At 39.6% G+C, this 18,998-nt stretch overlaps 1 protein-coding gene across 6 annotated transcripts in view; it reads right to left on the reverse strand.

The window, feature by feature from the left end:
- The window catches only part of LOC109377605 (zinc finger protein 658-like), a 20,514-nt gene extending 7,078 nt beyond the window's left edge, over positions 1–13,436 (reverse strand). Inside the window, exons 1-5 of one of the 6 annotated variants that reach the window (XM_019634009.1) lie at positions 13,353–13,436; positions 11,273–11,336; positions 11,000–11,057; positions 5,219–5,345; positions 4,826–4,921 (exon numbers count right to left, since the gene is read on the reverse strand). In XM_019634009.1, coding sequence (XP_019489554.1) covers positions 4,826–4,921; positions 5,219–5,345; positions 11,000–11,014 — 238 coding nt within the window. In that variant the 5' untranslated portion in view covers positions 11,015–11,057; positions 11,273–11,336; positions 13,353–13,436. The other 5 variants (XM_019634007.1, XM_019634006.1, XM_019634008.1 and 2 more) reach the window with 5 other exon arrangements.
- Positions 13,437–18,998: the final 5,562 nt, after the last annotated feature.

The raw sequence follows: 18,998 nt of genomic DNA on the forward strand, positions 1-18,998 counted from the left end.
TGTGTAGCCAGCAGCCAGCGTGAGCGGCCGTCCAGAAGCCGGCGACTGATCTGCCTTGCCCGGGAAGAGCGCAATGCTGGTGCCAACTTGGGCCAGTGAAGCAACGTACTCCACAACTAGGCTGAAGAACAAAAGGACAGCAACTTGTCTGTTCCCTTTCCCCCAATTCCCCAGCGCTGTTCCCATCTCCCAATTTCCCAAAAATCTTCAAAAAAAAAATTTAAACTTGATATACCTCATACTTTATATACAAATGAATATCAAACAGATTACAAAGTATAAAATATGAAATTTAAAATTTTCTAGAAAAAAAGAATCTGTGTTCCTTGAGTTCCAATATTTCTAGACAGGACAACAAAACCATGGTCCTTAGAGAAAATTAAAGAATTGGGCTTTATTAAAGTTGATGTTCAGTTTTAGCCAGCCTCCTGGCAAGCCAACAGACGAAGTCAGTTCTGCGAAGTCGGGAGAGAAGTCCAGGTTCCCTACTAAACCTCTGTTGACACCGTGGGAGTTGGAGAAGATGCCACTTTAACACTGGGCAGGGGTGAGAGATCAGGCCCCCACAAATCTCTTACCAGCACCCAGTGTTTCATCAGGTGCCAACGTCCCTAGGTCATCATCACTCTTCTTTCCATCTCTTAGAATCTTACTACACACACACACACACACACACACATATATATACATATATATATACTATATGTACAAGTACATATTTAACTGAACTTAGTGGGTGAAGGAGGAGGGAATATATTGAATCCATCTTTCTCCTGGTTAACCGTTTTTATATGTTATTAATTCTTTTCCTAAGCACAGTCATGAACATGTTTTCCTTATCATCATATAGAATATTTCTAGTTTTGCTTTGTAAACGAGATCATTAAGCCACCTGAATCCAATTTTTTGGTTTTGATCCATAAGGTTTCCTCAGAATTCTTTCCCCACTTGTCCACGGGGATAGTGCCATGTGTCAAAGACCAACTGTCTATAAAGCACGTTTTTTTTCTTGAGCATTCTTTTCTCTTTCACTAATTTATTAAACTATCCCACCCTGAGCTGCATACTACTTAACTACTCTGAGCTTTACATAAATCCTTGATATCTGGTAGAGCAAGTTCACTCTATTTTATGAATGGGATTTAGTTTGACATTGCATTAAATCTTTACAAATCTATCCCCACTTGAATTTTTCATATAAAAGGTATTTTTTTTCTTTTGTCTTCATTAGGGTTAGCTAAAGTTTCACCCATTTTATTATTTTTTAATTCTAAGAGCATTCTATAGCTTCTCAGTTATCCAGTTTATTAATTTCACTTTTAAATTCTTCTTTCATTAGTAACTTTTGTTATTTTCTTACTTATTAATATAAATATGATACTACACATTTACCTCTATTCCGTAATTTAGTTATAGCCTAAGGTTTCTAATATGCATGTTTATTATTATTTTATAAATGTCATCAACTTTGGAATTGATATCCTTTGCTATACCTTGTTTAAAACAGGTAATTTTTTACATTTCCATATTGAAAGTGTTTTGTTTACTCATTTTATCGTTAATTACTACATTTATCAAACTAGGTTAAGAGACTATTATTTGTGGATTCTAATTAGTTGGATTTACTGTTTTCTTTTTAGACTAAAATTGTATTTTCACAATATTAGGATTCCATGGGAATTTGAAAGGCTTTGATTTGTCCTTTGATTTCAGCATACACATATACAAATATATATTTAACTTTAATACAAATATCATTTATATTCTCTATAGACATACCGTGTTTCCCCGAAAATAAGACCAGGTCTTATGTTAATTATTGCTCCAACAATGTATATTTATTCATTTATTCATGTACAAAAATCTACATTTATTCAAACAGTCATGTCTGACTGACGATCTTAAGTGGGGCTAATGTTTGGGGTAGGGCTTATATTACGAGCATTCTGAAAAATCATGCTAGGGCTTTGTTTCAGGTTAGGTCTTATTTTCAGGGAAACATGGTACCTATTTAAAATCCACAGTATTTCTTATTTTATCAGATGAGGTACAGCAGGTCCTCAAATAACTGCCTTTCATTAAACATTGTTTCATGACAATGTTGATGAGAACAAAAAAGTCCATTCCCAGTGAGGGCCACTGTCCGTGCTGAGTAGCCAAGTTCTCCCCATTTCTGAGTGGGGTTTCTCCAGGTACACTGGTTTCCTCTCACACCTCAAGATGTGAATGCTATGTGAAGTAGCGTATCTGTACTGCCCCCAGTCTGACAGAGTGTGGTGTGTATGATGCACCCTATGGTAGAATGGTGTCCTGTCCACGGTGGGTTCCCACTTTCAGGCCTAAGCTGCCAGGAGAGGCTCCGGCCACCTGCCATGCTAAATTGGCATAAACAGGTAGGGAAATAATGATTAACCTTTCTTAAATGTATGTATAACTCACATTTACATAAACATTTAAAGTTAGAAGTGTTTTGGATCTTTATGTAGATGTTTGGTGATTTTTTTGCTGTAGGAACTTAACTATTATTTGTATCATTTAGCCTGTAATACAGGTGGTTTCATTATAGGTCATATCACTCAAAGTTAGTTTTCAAGAACCTATCACAATGTTAATGGAAGACTTAAGGTCTATTAAATAGGATCTCCTAATTCAAGTGAATTTTAAGTTCTTAGAAATCCATTACTTTGTGTTTTATAATAGTTGATATCATATAGTTTGGTGCACTCTTTCAAATGCTTACAGGTTCACATTAACCTGTGCTATTGTGCTAGGAGCCTTCTTTTAAGTTAATGAATTTATTGCCAAAATTCAAACCTGAACAATAACAGAACACTAAATCTTAAAGAATGTTTTTACTATTGACTTAATAACTTTAGCATTTTTTTATTACAATCTCTCTAACATACTTATTTGTGGAAATCTTTTTTTTTGCCAATCAGTATGATTCAATAATTTACATTTAGTGACCTGGAAATATGCTTGATCTAAATTATGTCATATTTTATGTTACCCTGTTTAAATGGCTTCACAACAAAACCTTTCAGTGAAAGCACTTACTTAAGAAGATTTTATTTTTTTGCTCGAGGAATTATATTGAAACTTTAACTTTTGAAATTCCTGGAATTGTTTTATTAGTTTAGACAAAGGTCAGTAAGCACATGAAAAGATGCATGACTTCATAAGTGATCAGGAAAATTGTTATGCACTAAACTGTATTTTCCCCAAACTCTTATTTTGAAGCTAATTTCCAATGTAACTGTATTTGGAAGTAAGACCTTTAGGGAGGTAATGAATGTTAAATGAGGTCAGAAAGGTGGGGCCCTAATTCTATAGAACAGGAGTCCTTATAAAAATAGGAAGAGATGGGCCGGCCGAGTGGCGCGATGGTTAAGAACTGGCTTGGGATGCCAGAGGGCCTCGGTTCAGATCCCACATATGAGGGCCACTGACACTGCCCTCTACAGCTAAGATGCTGAACAACAGCTCAACCTGGAGCTGGGCTGCCGTGAGTCGCCAGCGAAGGCATAGACTGCAGCCCCTGCTGCAGTGGGTTGCCATGGGCTACTGTGTGCAGCCAGCAGCCAGCGAGAGCAGCCAGCAGCCGCAGTGAGCGGCCATCCAGAAGCAGGCGACTGACCTGCCTCACCCGGGAAGAGCGAAATGATGGTGCCAGCTTGGGCCAGTGAAGCGACGTCCTCCACAACTAGACTGAAGAATAAAAAAACGACAGCAACTTGTCTGTTCCCCTTCCCCCAATTTCTCAGCACTGTTCCCATCCCCCAATTCCCCAATAAAAATCTTAAAAAAAAAAAATAGGAAGAGACATCAGATCTCTTTCTCTATTAGTAACAGTGGAAAGGCCATCTGAGGACATGGTGAGCCAGGGAGAGAGGCCTCACCACAGATCAACCATGCTGGCCCATTGATCTTGGACTTTTGGCCTTCGGAACTGTGAGAAATAAATTTCTGTTATTTAAGCAATCCAGGCTATGGTGATTTTTTATGGCAGCCCAGCTAACTAATGCAGAAATGCAAATCAAAACCTCAGTGATATAGCACTTCACATCCACTAGCATGGCTACAATCAAAACATCAGATAATAACTGCTGGTGAAGATGTGGGGGAATCAGAACCCTCATACGCTGTCATTAGGAATGTAAAATGGTACAGCTCAGGAAAACAGTCTGGCAGTTCCATAGTTAACACAGAACCCAGCAATTCCACTCCTAGCTATGAACTCAAGGAAAACAAAAGTATATGTCCATGCAAAAACTTGTAAATGAATGACTATATCAGCATTACTCGATAATAGACAATAGGTGGAATCTCAAAGGTCCAATGACTGATGAATAGACAAACAAATGTGCTATATCCAGACAATGAAACACTATTTTGCAATTAAAAGGACGAGGAACCAATACATCCTATAATGTGAACCTTGTAATGCAAAATGAAAGAAACCAATCACAAAAGAAAACATAATATGTAATTCCATTTATACAAAATGTCCAGAATAGCCAAACCTATAGAGACAGAAAGATCAATGGCTGCTAGGGCTGGAGGGGACAGGACATAGGGAGGTGACAGCTAAAGGGTATGGGGTCTCTCTGTGAGGTAAACAAAACTGATTGTAGTGTGATACTTACACATATCTATGAATATGCGTACATTAAAAGCCAGTGAACTATACACCTTAAATAGGAGAATTGTGTGATATGTGATTTACATCTCAATAAAGCTGTTTAAAAAGAAAAACAACTCTGAGAAGTATTTCCTTCTAAGGTCTAACTACCCCTGGAGATTCCTTCTGTCCATGCTCACTCACCTGAGTACCTCTGGTTTAGGAATTCTTCCTCTAAGGACCAGGGCTCTTCACCTCGCTCCAACTTGAAGATCACCTGGGGTTTGGTAATGCAATACCCTGTGAATGTAACAATTGATAGTATATGTAGACCCGATCCATGGGCTTTCTAGTTTCTGGAGGTAGAGAAAGATGCAGCAGCAACAGCAAAATGAAAGTACCCATTTGCTGTTTTCAATGGGAAAGTAATGACACAAGCATTGTTTCTGTTTCTTTAAAGATTTGTTTCCTAGGCCTCTTCATCAAAAGCCTGAAAAATATTAATCTCTTTAGAAGATACACGTGCTTTGATAATTAAAAAATAAATAAATAAAAGAATGGTATTGCAAAGCGAGTCAGGTGGTAAGGTCTGCTCACCCACGGAGACCAGGTGACTATAGTTCTCCAGCATCACATCTCTGTAGAGGGCCCTCTGAGCAGGGCCCAGGTACGGCCACTCCTCCTGGCTGAACTCCACAGCAACATCCTCGAATGACAATGATTCCTGTGATAACACATTTTGTTCAAAAGTTCAGAATTAGGGGAGAGAGAAAATACCTTTGAGAACTACTACTTTCCTGTTACACTTAAGGCTCTAAACAAATACATATAAAGAATGTCGATTTTTGACATAATTTGTCTTGAACTTTGGAATTACTCAATTAGTTAAAAAGCTTTTTAATGTATCATAATTTATATATATTTATGAGTTGTAGATTTTTAAGACAAAAAAAATTTCAGTACAAAGAGAACTCCTACAACTCTTCTTCTACATCCCAAGGGACTGTCCTAGTGAATTCTAGGATGTTCAATCCCTCCATAGGCACCATTACTATCAATAATGGGAGCCAAGAAAGATACATGGAAGCTATGGAGATAACACATGATTAAACTTCTGTCTAAATGAATATATAATGATATGTAAAGCTAGAGCTTATGAAGAGCAAAGCACAATTTACAAAGAGTTGGAATCAGAGAGACCTGTATAAGAGAACTGTGTACACTGAATAATAGCAGTGGATATAAGGGAAGGGGTGGAATCACAGAACCGAAGCAGCAACCAATGTGATAACTACTTTCTTACACAGCTACCCAGTCTAGAAACATGGGCAGCTTCTTCACTGCTGGGGTCAAATACTGATATTTGGGACACAAAAGGAAAAAACTGTGGTAGAATTTTTAGTGAGACAGATCTTGTCATGTTGCTACAGAATATCTATGGTACATGAAGCTGGAACTGTCCCTTAAAGTAGTACACACGTGGTTGTAGAATGTGTGTACAGAGGGGAGGTCCAGGATGAAGACAAGCATTAAGGAGTTATGAGCAATTTGGGTGGTAACTGAAGGTATCAGAGGCGATCAGACAGCAACTTGAGCACACTGGGACTGACGAAAGCAAAGTACCAAAATCAGCATTGGAGGGACTGTGGATATTAAAGAGGTGGGCAGAAAACTTATAGGTCACAAAGTCAGAGAAGAACTTTTCTAGAAGGTCATAACAGAATCATGAGAGGTCAGTCTTGGAAACTGAGAAAGGGAAAGTTTCCACAACAACAGACTTCAAAGGGGCTGGGAGAAGGGAGAAGTGTGAAGTTGCCACTCAATGGGTATAGTTTCACTGGAACAAATTATTAATTTCTGGAGATATGCTGTACAACAGTGTGCTGCTAGTTAACAGTACTGAGTTGGACACGTAAAAATTTGTAAGAAAACAAATCTCGTCTAGTGTTCTTATCACAACAAAAAAATAAAAGCAGATTAAGAGATAAGAGAGAAACAAGTGCTTTTTTCCAGTGTTAGGTATCCAATAACATGTTCATTTACGTCTTCAGTATTACTGAGTGAATACCATCTCTCTGTGCAGCTCAGTGCTAGTAGCGGGGAACTAAAACAAATGAACACAAGAACAGGCACTCATCTCATTTAATTTATTTTGATCTAAAAAAATAAAGAAGGGACCAACAGAGTGGCTCAGCTGGTTAAGAGCGCGAGCTCTGAGCCACAGGGTCACCGGCTGGATTCCCACATGGGCCAGTGAGCTGCCCCCAGCTGAGCTGCCACTGAGCTACCAACAGGTGGCAGGATTGCTCAGTGGTTAGAGCGTAACTCTTAGCAACAAGGTTTTGGTTGACTCCCACATGGGATAGTGGGTTATACCCATCCGCAACTAAGTTTGAACACAGCACCTTGAGCTGAGAGCAGCAGCGAGCTGCCAACAGGCCAGTCAGATGGCAACTGGGCTTGGAGCTGAGCTAGCTGCGCCCTCCACAACTAATAATGAAGGACAACAACTTGGCTGTTCCCCTTCCCCAATTCCCTAACACTGTTCCCTTTCCGCAATTCCCCAATAAAATCTTTAAAAAAAAAAAAGGGCTGGCCAACTGGCTCAGTTGGTTAAGAGTTCGCACAAGAGTGTGAGCTCTGAGCAACAGCGGTTCAATGCCCGGCCTGAGCTGAGCTGCCATTGAGCTGCAAACAGGTGGCAAGATGGCTCAGCTAAAAAAATTTTTAAATAAATAAATAAATAAAAATACAGAAAATTTAACTATATTTTCCAAAACTAAACATTAGTGAGAAAAGAAGCATTCTTTTTTTATTTTTGCCAATTTCTTTTATATCTGGCTTAACAAAAATCACCTGGATTAAACGAAGTTAAGCTAATAAGTGATGGAGATGAAAATGTTGAAGTAGGGATTCTGGAAAATTCTCTCCTCTACAAAAACAATGAAAGAAACTGAAAAAAATGATAGAAGTTAACAAAGGCAATGTGCGCAAATATGCAAGAAAAACGGCTGTATCACAGTAAAAACAATGATTCTGTATCCTTTGAATTTACTGTTCCCATCACTCTCCCTCTTCAACACTGATAGTTTGAGAACCAAATGTCTGCAGCCAGCACCCTGGCAACCACAGGAGAGGCAGCACTACGTTCAGGTTCCATCACAGCCTCATTCCCAGAAAAGTGGCACCATCTGCCTATTCGTGGTTCTCTGAAAGATCCCACTTACAAGGATGTCGTTATTTAAGCTAACTTGGAGTGTGTAACCTGAGCTTCACATAATATGTGTGAAAAGCCTTCTCCTCAGAAGCATTTGTTAAAAAATTTAAAGGCATTTGTTTAACTTAGTGGCTACCTGAGATGCTGCATAACAGTAGGGACAAACAATGGTGTAATCAAGAAGCTTAATAAGAAATGCAGGGGAAAGGGATCTTAATAAAGATTTTGAAAATCTCTGATATATTTCTGAGAATCTACAAGGCTACATACAAGCATAGAGCTATGCATATACCCAGGGTTGAGACCATGCTCAGGAAACATGTGAGAAGGCCCTAAGCTGTCACCTCTAGGTGACCATGAGCTTTGGCATAAGAAGTGAAGGCTACTGCAGACTTGTCAACTCTGTGACTGGTGGTTGAAGGAATGCCCTTACACACACGGAGCAAAGACTGGGAGGCTTACTGATTCCAGGCACTGAAGGAAATTTCTGAAGAGACTTCTATTACAGAGCACAACGGATAGAGGCTCTATGCAATTAGTTCAGAAATGTCACTAAAAAAGTACATTTCAAGAATGACCCCTGTGAAGAGTAGAAATTCTGATTTCTAAAGTTGCCACTTTATTTTATTTAAAATGTCCAATTATCAACAAAAAATCTGCTAAGCAAGGTGAAAAAACAAGAAAGTAAGACCCCCACGCAGGAAAAAGTGTTATCAAGAGAAACAGCTCCTGAGGAAGCAAATGTTGAACTTACTAGGTAACGGCTTTAAATCAACTGATTTAAATATGGTCAAAGAAGCTGACCTCAAGGAAAGAATATCAAAGGACTAAAGGCAATATTAAGAACAATATTTCACCAGAGAGTATCGATAAAGAGATGTACAGTATAGGGCCGGCCGAGTGGTGCGATGGTTAAGAACTGGCTTGGGACGCCAGAGGGCCCCGGTTCGGATCCCATATATGAGGGCCAGTGACACTGCCCTCCACAGCTAAGATGCTGAACAACAGCTCAACCTGGAGCTGGGTTGCCGTGAGTCGCCGTCGGCGTAGGCTGCAGCCCCTGTGGCAGTGGGTTGCCATGGGCTACCGTGTGTAGCCAGCAGCCAGCGTGAGCGGCCAGCAGCTGCAGTGAGCGGCCGTCCAGAAGCCGGCGACTGATCTGCCTCGCCCGGGAAGAGCGCAATGATGGTGCCAACTTAGGCCAGTGAAGCAACGTCCTCCACAACTAGACTGAAGAACAAAACAACAGCAACTTGTCTGTTCCCCTTCCCCCAATTCCCCAGCATTGTTCCCTTCCCCCCAATACCCCAATAAAAATCTTTAAAAAAAAAAAAAGAGATGTACAGTATAAAAATGAACCAAATAGAGGCTCAAGAGTTGAAAAGTACAATAACTGAAAAAAAAACTTTCACTAGAGGCGTTCCACAGCAGATTTCAGCAGGTGAAAGAATGGACAAACTGTACAATATGTCCAGTGAAATTACGCAGTGTGGGAAACAGAAAGAAAAAACAATGATGGAAAATAAGTACAGGATGGCATCGTTTACAGATATATGCATAATGAAAGTCCCACAAAGAGAGGAGAAAACAGAGGGTACCAAAAATATGTATATATATTTTAAGAAAGGAAAACACTGTATTAAAATTGTAATACTCAATATATAACAGTAATAAAATATGAATACAAGTCATGTGTAAAAATTCTTTTGGCATCCCTGGTAGCTTGAAAAAATATTTAACAAAATAATGGCAAAGAAGTCTCCAAATTTGATGAAAAACATTAATCTACACATCCAAGAAACGCAACAAACTTCAAGTAGGATAAACTTAAAGACAACTGCTACAAAGAAAGAATTCTTGTCAACCAAGAATTCTATACCCAAGAAAAATGTAAAAATTAAAACCTCCCGAAATAAAAACACAATTTGTCAAAGGCAAAACTGCCCTACATGTAATAATATAGTAAGTACTTCAGCAAATCTATAGAGACAGAAAGCAGATTAGTTTTTTCTTGGGGCTTAGAAGGGAAATGGGATGACGGGAAAGTACAGTTAAGTTTACAGAGTTGAGTTTTAAGGTGATGAAAATGTTCTACATTGACTGTGGTGATGTTTGTGCATACCTGTGGGTACACTTTAAAAAAAATCATTGAATTTTACACTTTAAATCGATGAATGGCATGGCACATGCACTGAATCTCAATAAAGCTGTTTTCAAAAAATGAGAGAGGATGAAATCATTACAGGACAACAGAGATTAAAGGGCCAAGGATGGTAACCGGGGATGAGCCATGTGAAGGGACAAGGGAGAGAAGATGACTCCATGAACACAGCAGCAGGGGAAGGGCAGAGCCAGCGAGCGGAGGGTGTCACAGACACCACAGAGTGAGAAGTAGAGGCAAGTGATACAGAAAAGTGAAGTAAGGAAAAAGACAAGCTCCAATGACTTGATTATAATCAAGTCTCATCACAAGATCACAGGCAAGTGGGGAGAGAAACCAAGGCATCATGCAGAGGCTTGAAATATGAATGGGAAGTGTTCAACTATTTGAAAGAGAATTGAATTTTAAAGTGTCTAATGAGCAACCTGAATGTCATAGGTACTCGAAATATTTATGCAGGGTAATTTCAAGTATATCCATTTGATTCATCAGAAAAATGTCTTAATTCCACTCATGTTTGAGTTTCTGAAAAATAGTATTGACAGAGTATACAATTATCATTAAGTCTTCTATTTTTATTGTAGAACAAGTCGAGGCTACTTTCTATATTATTTTAGGGTAATTACTGGAAGGTTGTTAACTAACTAACCTACTTGAAATCAACAAAGATTTTTTCATATTCAGTTGTCCATACATTCTATAAGGAAAGTGTTTGCTTTATCCTCTCACCAATTTCAGCCTTTAAAGAAGTATTTTCTGACACTGACACAAACATGAAAAGTCTCACAAATAAATTTGGAGCTCCAATTTAGTAAATTTATAGAATTACAGAATTACATATGTCAACATGCCACCTCTGCTCTGCTGTACATCTCTATTTCTACATACTCTAACTGCATCTGATCCATTTCTATTTCTACTTTTCCATGTTAACATAGAGACATTTGAAATTTTAAAATTTCCATTGTAAAACAAAAAGGGTATTAACAACTCAACTCACCGGAGCAATGTTCATTTTCTGCTGCTCTTGGAAAAAGGTAAAAAACTGAAACGTTCCACTGGGGAGGAGAAAAGAGAAATGAGCTCATGTAAAACCTGGTCTTCCTTTCAACTCCTATATTCACCTGCCTACAAGTCTCCTAACACCAACTGGAGGAAAAGCCTCCGTGTGGGAGCACGTCCCTCTGACATTCTCAAGAAGGAACAGGAAGAAGCACACAGAGGCAGCACCACCTGATCATGTGCATCTCTGACATGAGTACCAGGGCTTCACCTTGCATTTTCACCAAGTGAGGTCAACTGCTTTTTGTCAAGGAATTCACAATTGATGCCCCCTTCTGACGAATTAAAACAAGAAAATTAAACATGTAAGTAAAACAGAGGATTGGTTAAACAAATTCAGGTCTGCCACAGGTCCCCCTACCTTCATTAAAACTAATGTCAAAACACGACTCTGGCTGGATTGGTCATCAAGTTCTTATTGTAGTTACACCTTGAGTTAGTTTCCCCAAAAAACTGAAATAAAGATGGAATACTTTATGCAAGAAGCATACTGTTTAACTTTTTGTTCTAAATTGGTTGCAGTTTCTAAAAAACATCTCTTGATGTTTATGGAACTTACCTGTGAGAGTAAACAGCCCTGTGCTGGTTCTGGCCAGGGTGACTCTACAACAATCATTCATTTCGGGCTCAATATTTTGGGGCTTCCATAAGTGTGCAATACAGAAAACCCTTCTACTCTCATTCTGTTATTTCCATGTTCAGGAAAAAGGGAGTATGAGCATAACTCTAGATACCACATAAGGTGATGGAGATGGTGTGAAAGCAGCTTAGAATCTGGAAAGGGTGAGGGCAGAACAAAGGAAACAAGGTGCTGTTTAGGGTTTCTTCAGCTCTGGCTGCTTACACCTTCCCTGGACATCAGTCCTCACCAGCCATCCAGTCAAGTGCCTTTTCCTGTGCAGCCTGACAGTCACCCATCCCTCTCAACCCCATATAACGCCTTCTGCAGGTTGGTCCACAGTATCTACCGTCACACAGTCTGTGATGGCTTCTGGGTGTAATGACATTTCTCGAGTCTGACTCAGGCTATCCCAGGATCAAGAACTGCTTCTGATGGAGCAAATCGGGACCTGCTCCTTCTAGACACTTCTGCCTCTACTCTAAAGCTCTGGTGAGGAGTCTGTCAGAAGAGCTGTTCCCCCAAGTGGCAGTTGTTCCTGGGGCTCCTCCCTCTTTCCTGAGTTAAGTTACTTTGCGCCAGAAGGGCTGGGACCTGAGACTGAGAAACAAATTCACTTCAACTGAAACCTTCATGTAACACTCTAAACCTGACCCTTTGGACTTCACGAGAAATGGACTATCCAGCACTATACCCATTACCTGCATGCAGCTGCTCCATCGGAAGGGTGGCTGCTGCCACGAGTCAAAATAGTATTTTGAACGTAGTGAATTAAATGCACCAGCAAAATTAGCTTCACCTCCTTTTCTTTTTACTGTTGCTACTGAACATTTTAATTATATTTTTATATTATATTTGCATTACCTTCCTACCGGCCAGCACTGCATTAGTTTGTCAGACTGGGCCTTTGCGGATGGAGACAGCCTGGACAGTGCAGGAAGGTGGAAGGGAATCACAGTCTGACCCAGAGTCTCTGGAGAAACCCCACACTTCCCAGGATATGTTTACCAAGCCGTTAAGCTTCTGTCCGCATTTACCGGTACTTCGCAATCATCTCTCCGGGAATTTGAGGACAGGCTACTCTGCTAAGTGATCCAAGGGTTGCAACTCTGGGTTTGGAGCAGGGAGGACATTAGGAAGAGCGAGAGATGGGGAGTAAAATCTGTATTTGTGTCCTACCTCTTCACCTACCAGCTTGTGCCCTTGGGGTATTTCATTCCACGCCAGGATCGTCCTTTCACTTTGGAAAATGGCATGTTTATATCGACAAGCAGGATTGTTGTGAGGGTTAAATGAAATAAAGAAAGGGAACAACGCGTCTTTTCATAGCAGCGTACAGAGTGACTACAAGCATTTGACAAAATGTTTTGCAGATGACACCTTATCTAATTCTCAGAATAACTGTGCGAACTACTATTAGTAGCCTCAAGTTTACCGTGAACATCACAAAGGTGCATTCCCCTCCCGCCGCCTGCAGCCCCCGCACCGGGCCGCACGGAGCACCTTCTCCTGACCAGGACGCGGCCCCACCTGCGCCGCCGGCTCCGCCAGGGCCGACCCCGCGCGCACATGGGGTCCAAGGAGGGGAGGGCCCGCCTGGAGGTCCCCGGGATTCTCACTCCCCTGACCCAGACACCAGCCGACCTGACCCGCAGGGGCCCATTGCTCTCACCACCCCGGGGTTCGCAACCTCTGCTCCCCCAAAATCCGAGAAACGCTGAGGCCGGAGCGCTTCTGAGGCCGGAGCCAGTGAACAAGAGGAGGAGTTACGGCTGTGCACATGCGCAGAGCGAACGCCGAAAACCTGTTTCCAGACGGCTGCGCGGTAAGCCCACACTTTAAAGACTACATTTCCCATGAAACGTTGAGACCGCAGGCAGTAACTTTTGAAGCCTTTCCGCTTCATTAACCTGTTGGGGGAGTGACAATTGGACCTGATCCCTGGAAAATTTCCCAGGATCTGCAGAGGTTTAGGTTTAGACTTTAACTTTAGAACCTAACAACGCATTGTAAATCGTGGTTCTGGATCGTATCCTTGTTGGAAAAACAACAGCTGCAAGAGGCAACAATTGGAGAAGCATGAATACGGACTAGATACTAGAAATATTAAGGAAAATTAATCATTCCCTTGGAAAGTGCGGTAATATTTGGACGATGTAGGAAGTTGTTATTTTTTAAAGATATATACTGATAGTTTTACAATTATGAAATCATGAGTTTGTAACTTAGTTTTTTAAAATTAAGCCAAAACAATTAGGGAAAGCAAATATCACAACAGGTTAAGAATTGTTAAATCTACGTGATATGTGTATATGATGCTTATTTTAGTATTTCTACTATTCGGAGTATTTGAATTTCTTTTTAATACACAGGATATGATTTGGGATGTGGAGGGATGGAGAGAAGTTAGGGAGTTTAATGCCCCTTCAGAAATGTACCTTTTAAAATCAAGCTGACAAGAGAAGTACAGTTACACACAACTATCTTTCACAACTGTGAAACAGAACAGATACTACAAAATGGAGCCAGCATTAACATAAAAAAGTAACATCTGTGACCAGCAGAGTGGTGGTGGGGAGGCAATAATCTAGTACCTGTTCAAATGACACAAGTAATATGTGAAAACACATACAGCCCCAAATAAGGAAATTATTATTGTATCAATTTTGCATTTCCATAGGTAAACCTTCCTTGAAACAAACAGAGACATATGGACACAATAACACAATTTTTCTTTCTAGTAGACTTTTTTAGAGCAGTTTTAAGTTTACAGAATAATTGAGCAGAAAGCATAGAGAGTTCCCATATACCCCCTCTCATCACCCCACATACAGTTTCTGCTGTTATTATCATCTTACTTTAGTGTATGTTTTGTACAATTAAGGAATGATATGTTATTAATAATTAAAGTCCAAAGTAGTTTACATTAGCAGTCACTCTGTGTTGTACAGTTGTATGGGTTTTACCTAATGCATAATGTCATGTGCATTAATGTCCAGCATTCCATTATCATACAGAGTAGTTTCACTGCCCTAAAAATCTCCTAAGCTCTATCTGTTCAATCTCTGCCCTCTTGCTTTTCTATCCTGAACTCCTGGTAGCCACTCATCTTTTTACTCTCTCAATAATTTTACCTTTTCCAGAATGTCATATAGTTGGAATGGTATAGTAAGTAGCCGTTTTAGACTGGCTTCTTTCACTTAAAATATGCATTTAAGTTTTCTTCATGTCTTTTTGTGGCTATATAGCTCATTTTTTATAGATGGGTAGTATTCCATTGTATGGATGTACACAGTTTGCTTATTCACTCATCTACTGAAGGATACTTGGTTGCTTCCAAGTGTTTGCATCTGTTAATACAACTATAAACATTTTGTGCAGGCTTTTGTGTGAACATAAGTTTTCAAATCAATTGAGTAAATATCAAGGAGTAGAATCGCTAGATTGTAGAGACTAGGTTTGACTTTTTTTTAATTAAAATTGATTGGGGTGACAATGGTTAGTAAAATTACATAGGTTTTAAGTGTTCAATTCTGTAATACATAACATTTTGTGTTCACCACCCAGAGTCAGTTCTTCCATCACCATAGATTTGACCCTGATTACTCTCTCTACCACCCCTCTCCCCCCATACCCTCTGGGAACCACTGAACTATTGTCTGAGTCTATGATTTTTTGTTTCTTTGTCTTGTTCCTTTATTGCTTTCGGTTTTATATGTCACATATCATTGAAATCATATGGTTCTCTACTTTTTTTGTGTGAGTTATTTTGTTTAGCATAATAATCTCATGATCCATCCATTGTGTTGCAAATGGCACTATTTCATCTTTTCTTATAGAGGAGTAGTATTTCGTTGTGTATGTATACCACATCTTCTTTATCCAATAATCTATCGAAGGACACTTTGGTTGTTTCAATGTCTTGGCCACCATAAATAAAGCTGCAATGAACATTGGAGCACATACATCTTTTCGGATAAATGTTTTCCGTTTTTAGGGGTATACCCCTATATACAGGAGAAGGATTGCTAGGTCATATGATAATTCTATTCTTAATTTTTTGAGGAACCCACACACTGCCTTCCATAGCAGCTGCACCTATCTGCATTCCCACCAACCGTGTATGAGAGTTCCTTTTTCTCCACAGCCTCTGCAACACTTGTTATTATTTGTCTCGTTGCTGATAGCCAATGTAACCAGTGTGTGGTGATATCTCATTGTACTTTTGATTTGCATTTATCTAATGATTAGTGATGTTGAGCATCTTTTCATATATCTGTTGGCCATCTGTATGTCCTTTTTAGAGAAATGTCTCTTCAGGTCCTTTTCCAATTTTTTAATTGGATTGTTTGTTATTTTGTTGTTGAGTTGGATGAGTTCCTTATATATTTTTGGTATTAGCCCCTTATCGGAGCCGTTGTATGCAAATGTCTTCTCCCATTAGGTTGGTTGCCTCTTTATTTTGTCAATGGTTCCTTTTGCTGTGCAGAAGCCTTTTAGTTTGATATAGTCCCATTCATTTATTTTAGCTTTTACTCCCCTTGCCTTTGAGGTCAAATTCATAAAATCCTCTTTGAACCCAAGGTTCATAAGTTTAGTACCCATGCCTTCTTATATACAGTTTGCTTCAGGTCTTATGTTTAGGTCTTTGATCCATTTTGAGTTAATTTGGTACATGGTGACAGATAGCAGTCTAGTTTCATTCTTTTGCATAACTTTGTAAGAAACTGCCACACTGTCTTCCAAAAGTGAATGTACCACTTTGCATTCTCACCAGCAATGAAAGAGAGTTCTTCTGCTCCATATCCTCTTCAGCAGTGCCAGTGTTTTGGGTTTCAGCCATTCTAATAGGTGTGTAGTGGTATCTCATAATTTGCAATTCTGTAATGACATCCAGTGCGGGGCCTATTTGCCGTAAGTGTATCTTCTTTTGTGAGGTGTCTGTTCAACTCTTTTGCCCATTGTTTATATGGTTGTTCATTTTCTTTATTGTTCAGGTTGAAGAGTTATTTGTACATTTGGGATAAAATTCCTTTATCAGATATATCTTTGACTAGAATTTTCTCTCAGTCTGTGACTTCTCTTTTCATTCTCCTGACATTCTTCCACAGAGCAAAAGTTTATAATTTTAATAAAACCAAACTAATCAGCTTGTTCATTCATGGATTACACTTTTGATGTTATCTAAAAACTTATTGCCAAACTCAAGATCACCTACATTTTCTTCTCTGTTATCTTCTAGAAGATTTGTACTTTTGCATTTTATTGTTTTAAAAATATTTTTTTATTGGGGAATTGATGTGACCCACGCACCAAATGAGCACTCCCGGCTCGTCAGCCAGGAACCCACCGAAAGGGTACCTGAGAGGATTGGGTGGGAGACTGGAAAAGAAAGAAACTATAGACGAAAGCTGGGGACAGGAGGTCCACCCAATGCTGATAGCAGACAGCGGTCCCGTTTATTGTTTATACACAGCTTTTATAGCAAAAGTAACTTTCCTTAGGTAGGAGTGTTTTGGGAACTTGAGGGAATAGTCCCCTCCTCCCAGGGAACACCTCCCCTGGGGCTTTCCATAGGGTATGTGGAAGCAACCTTCCCAGGGTTAAAGCAAAACATAACAAGCAGAAACTGTTAACAGGATGGCATTCCACTCTGTAGCTTTCAAGGCCTTTGGCTGTTTTCTCCTCAGCGGCCAACCTTCCCACGCCGCCCACCCGGGGCCTGAGAGCCTGTCAGCCTGCCAGCTTTCAGGCTTAACCCTTACTGCAGACCTCCAGCTCTCAGGCTTAACCCTTACTGCAGACCTTTGGCTCCCTATTGGGAATTGGGGAGGGGAACAGTATTGGGGAATTGGGTAGGGGAACAGTGTTGGGGAATTGGGGAAACGGAACATTGTGTTTTTCCAGGGCCCATCAGCTCCAAGTCAAGTTGTTGTCCTTCAGTCTTAGTTGTGGAGCTGTAAGTTTGTAGTTTAGCTGTAAGTCCAGTCACCACTTTCAATCTAGTTGCGGGGAGTGGGGGTGAGGGGAGCGTAGTCCACCATCCCATGTGGGAGTCGAACCAGAAACCTTGTTGCACACTGAGCTGTCCGGCCACCCTTCAGCAGCTCACAGCTGCTCAGCTCAAGGTGTCCTGTTCAATCTTAGTTGTGGGAAAGCGGGTGTGGGGGGGAGGGCGGGGAGGCTGAGGAGGGGGGCGCAGTCCACCATCCCATACAGGTGTGGAATAAACAACCTTGCTGCACCAGCTCAGCAGCAGCTCAGCTCAGGCACAGCTCACTGGCCACTGTGGGAATTGAATCAACAACCCTGTTGCTCATGCTCTTAACCAACTGAGCCTCTTGGCCGGCCTGCATTTCATTTCTAAGATGATTATGATCAATTTTGAGTTAATATTTGTTGAAGTGTAAGGTCTGTGTCTCTTTATTGCTTTTCCTTTGATATTTTTAACTCCAGAAAATGCCTTAAACTACCATCAAATATTCCCATTTCTAGCAAAATATAAATGATACATCTGTTTTCCAATTTTTCACAATTTCTTCATGATTTTTCTTTCCCATATATTACTATCCCTATTGGAATTGTAAGAAAATAGCCAAAACAGCCACACACTCTTCACTTACTATGTCATATTAACATACTTTTGTATTTCTACTTTTCGCTGATATAATTTTAGAACTAATATTTATTGATTTGGTTCAAAGAAATATAGTAGCTTAAAACTCTGATATCATCACTGATCAATCTAAGAAGCTCAGGGTAATAAAGGAAAAGTACTTTGTATTTTATATTAATTTGATGGTTTCAATGGAACCTTTAAAATTTAACTTTATTTTTAAACTAAATCCTGTTGTACAGGTTTATTGAGATATAATTGGCATATATAATACTATGTAAGTTTAAAGTATACAATGTGATAATTTGATACACATATATATTGTGAAATTATTACCACAGTAAGACTAGTGAACACATCCATGACCTCACATAGTTACCATTTTATGTTTGTGTGGTGAGAACATTAACAATCTACTAAATTTCAATATTAAAAATAATCAAATATCCATTTATTTTTATTCACGGAGTTGTTTTTAACTGTAATGTTTTTCATTCTTTTAATCATGTGTTATGTTCTAATATTCTGGTGGGTTATTTTATTTTGAGGAGTTGTTAAGATATTAATGTCAAAAGATAATTCTTAGTATATTTGATAAAATTGTTTTATACAAAAAAATATTAGACAAGTTAGTGTGAATTTCATAGAAGGCTCAGTCCAATCTTTATAACAATTTTTATGTGGAAATATGCCCAAACACAC

This window comes from Hipposideros armiger, unplaced genomic scaffold (assembly GCF_001890085.2).
Source record: "Hipposideros armiger isolate ML-2016 unplaced genomic scaffold, ASM189008v1 scaffold_1477, whole genome shotgun sequence".
Lineage (NCBI taxonomy): Eukaryota > Metazoa > Chordata > Mammalia > Chiroptera > Hipposideridae > Hipposideros > Hipposideros armiger.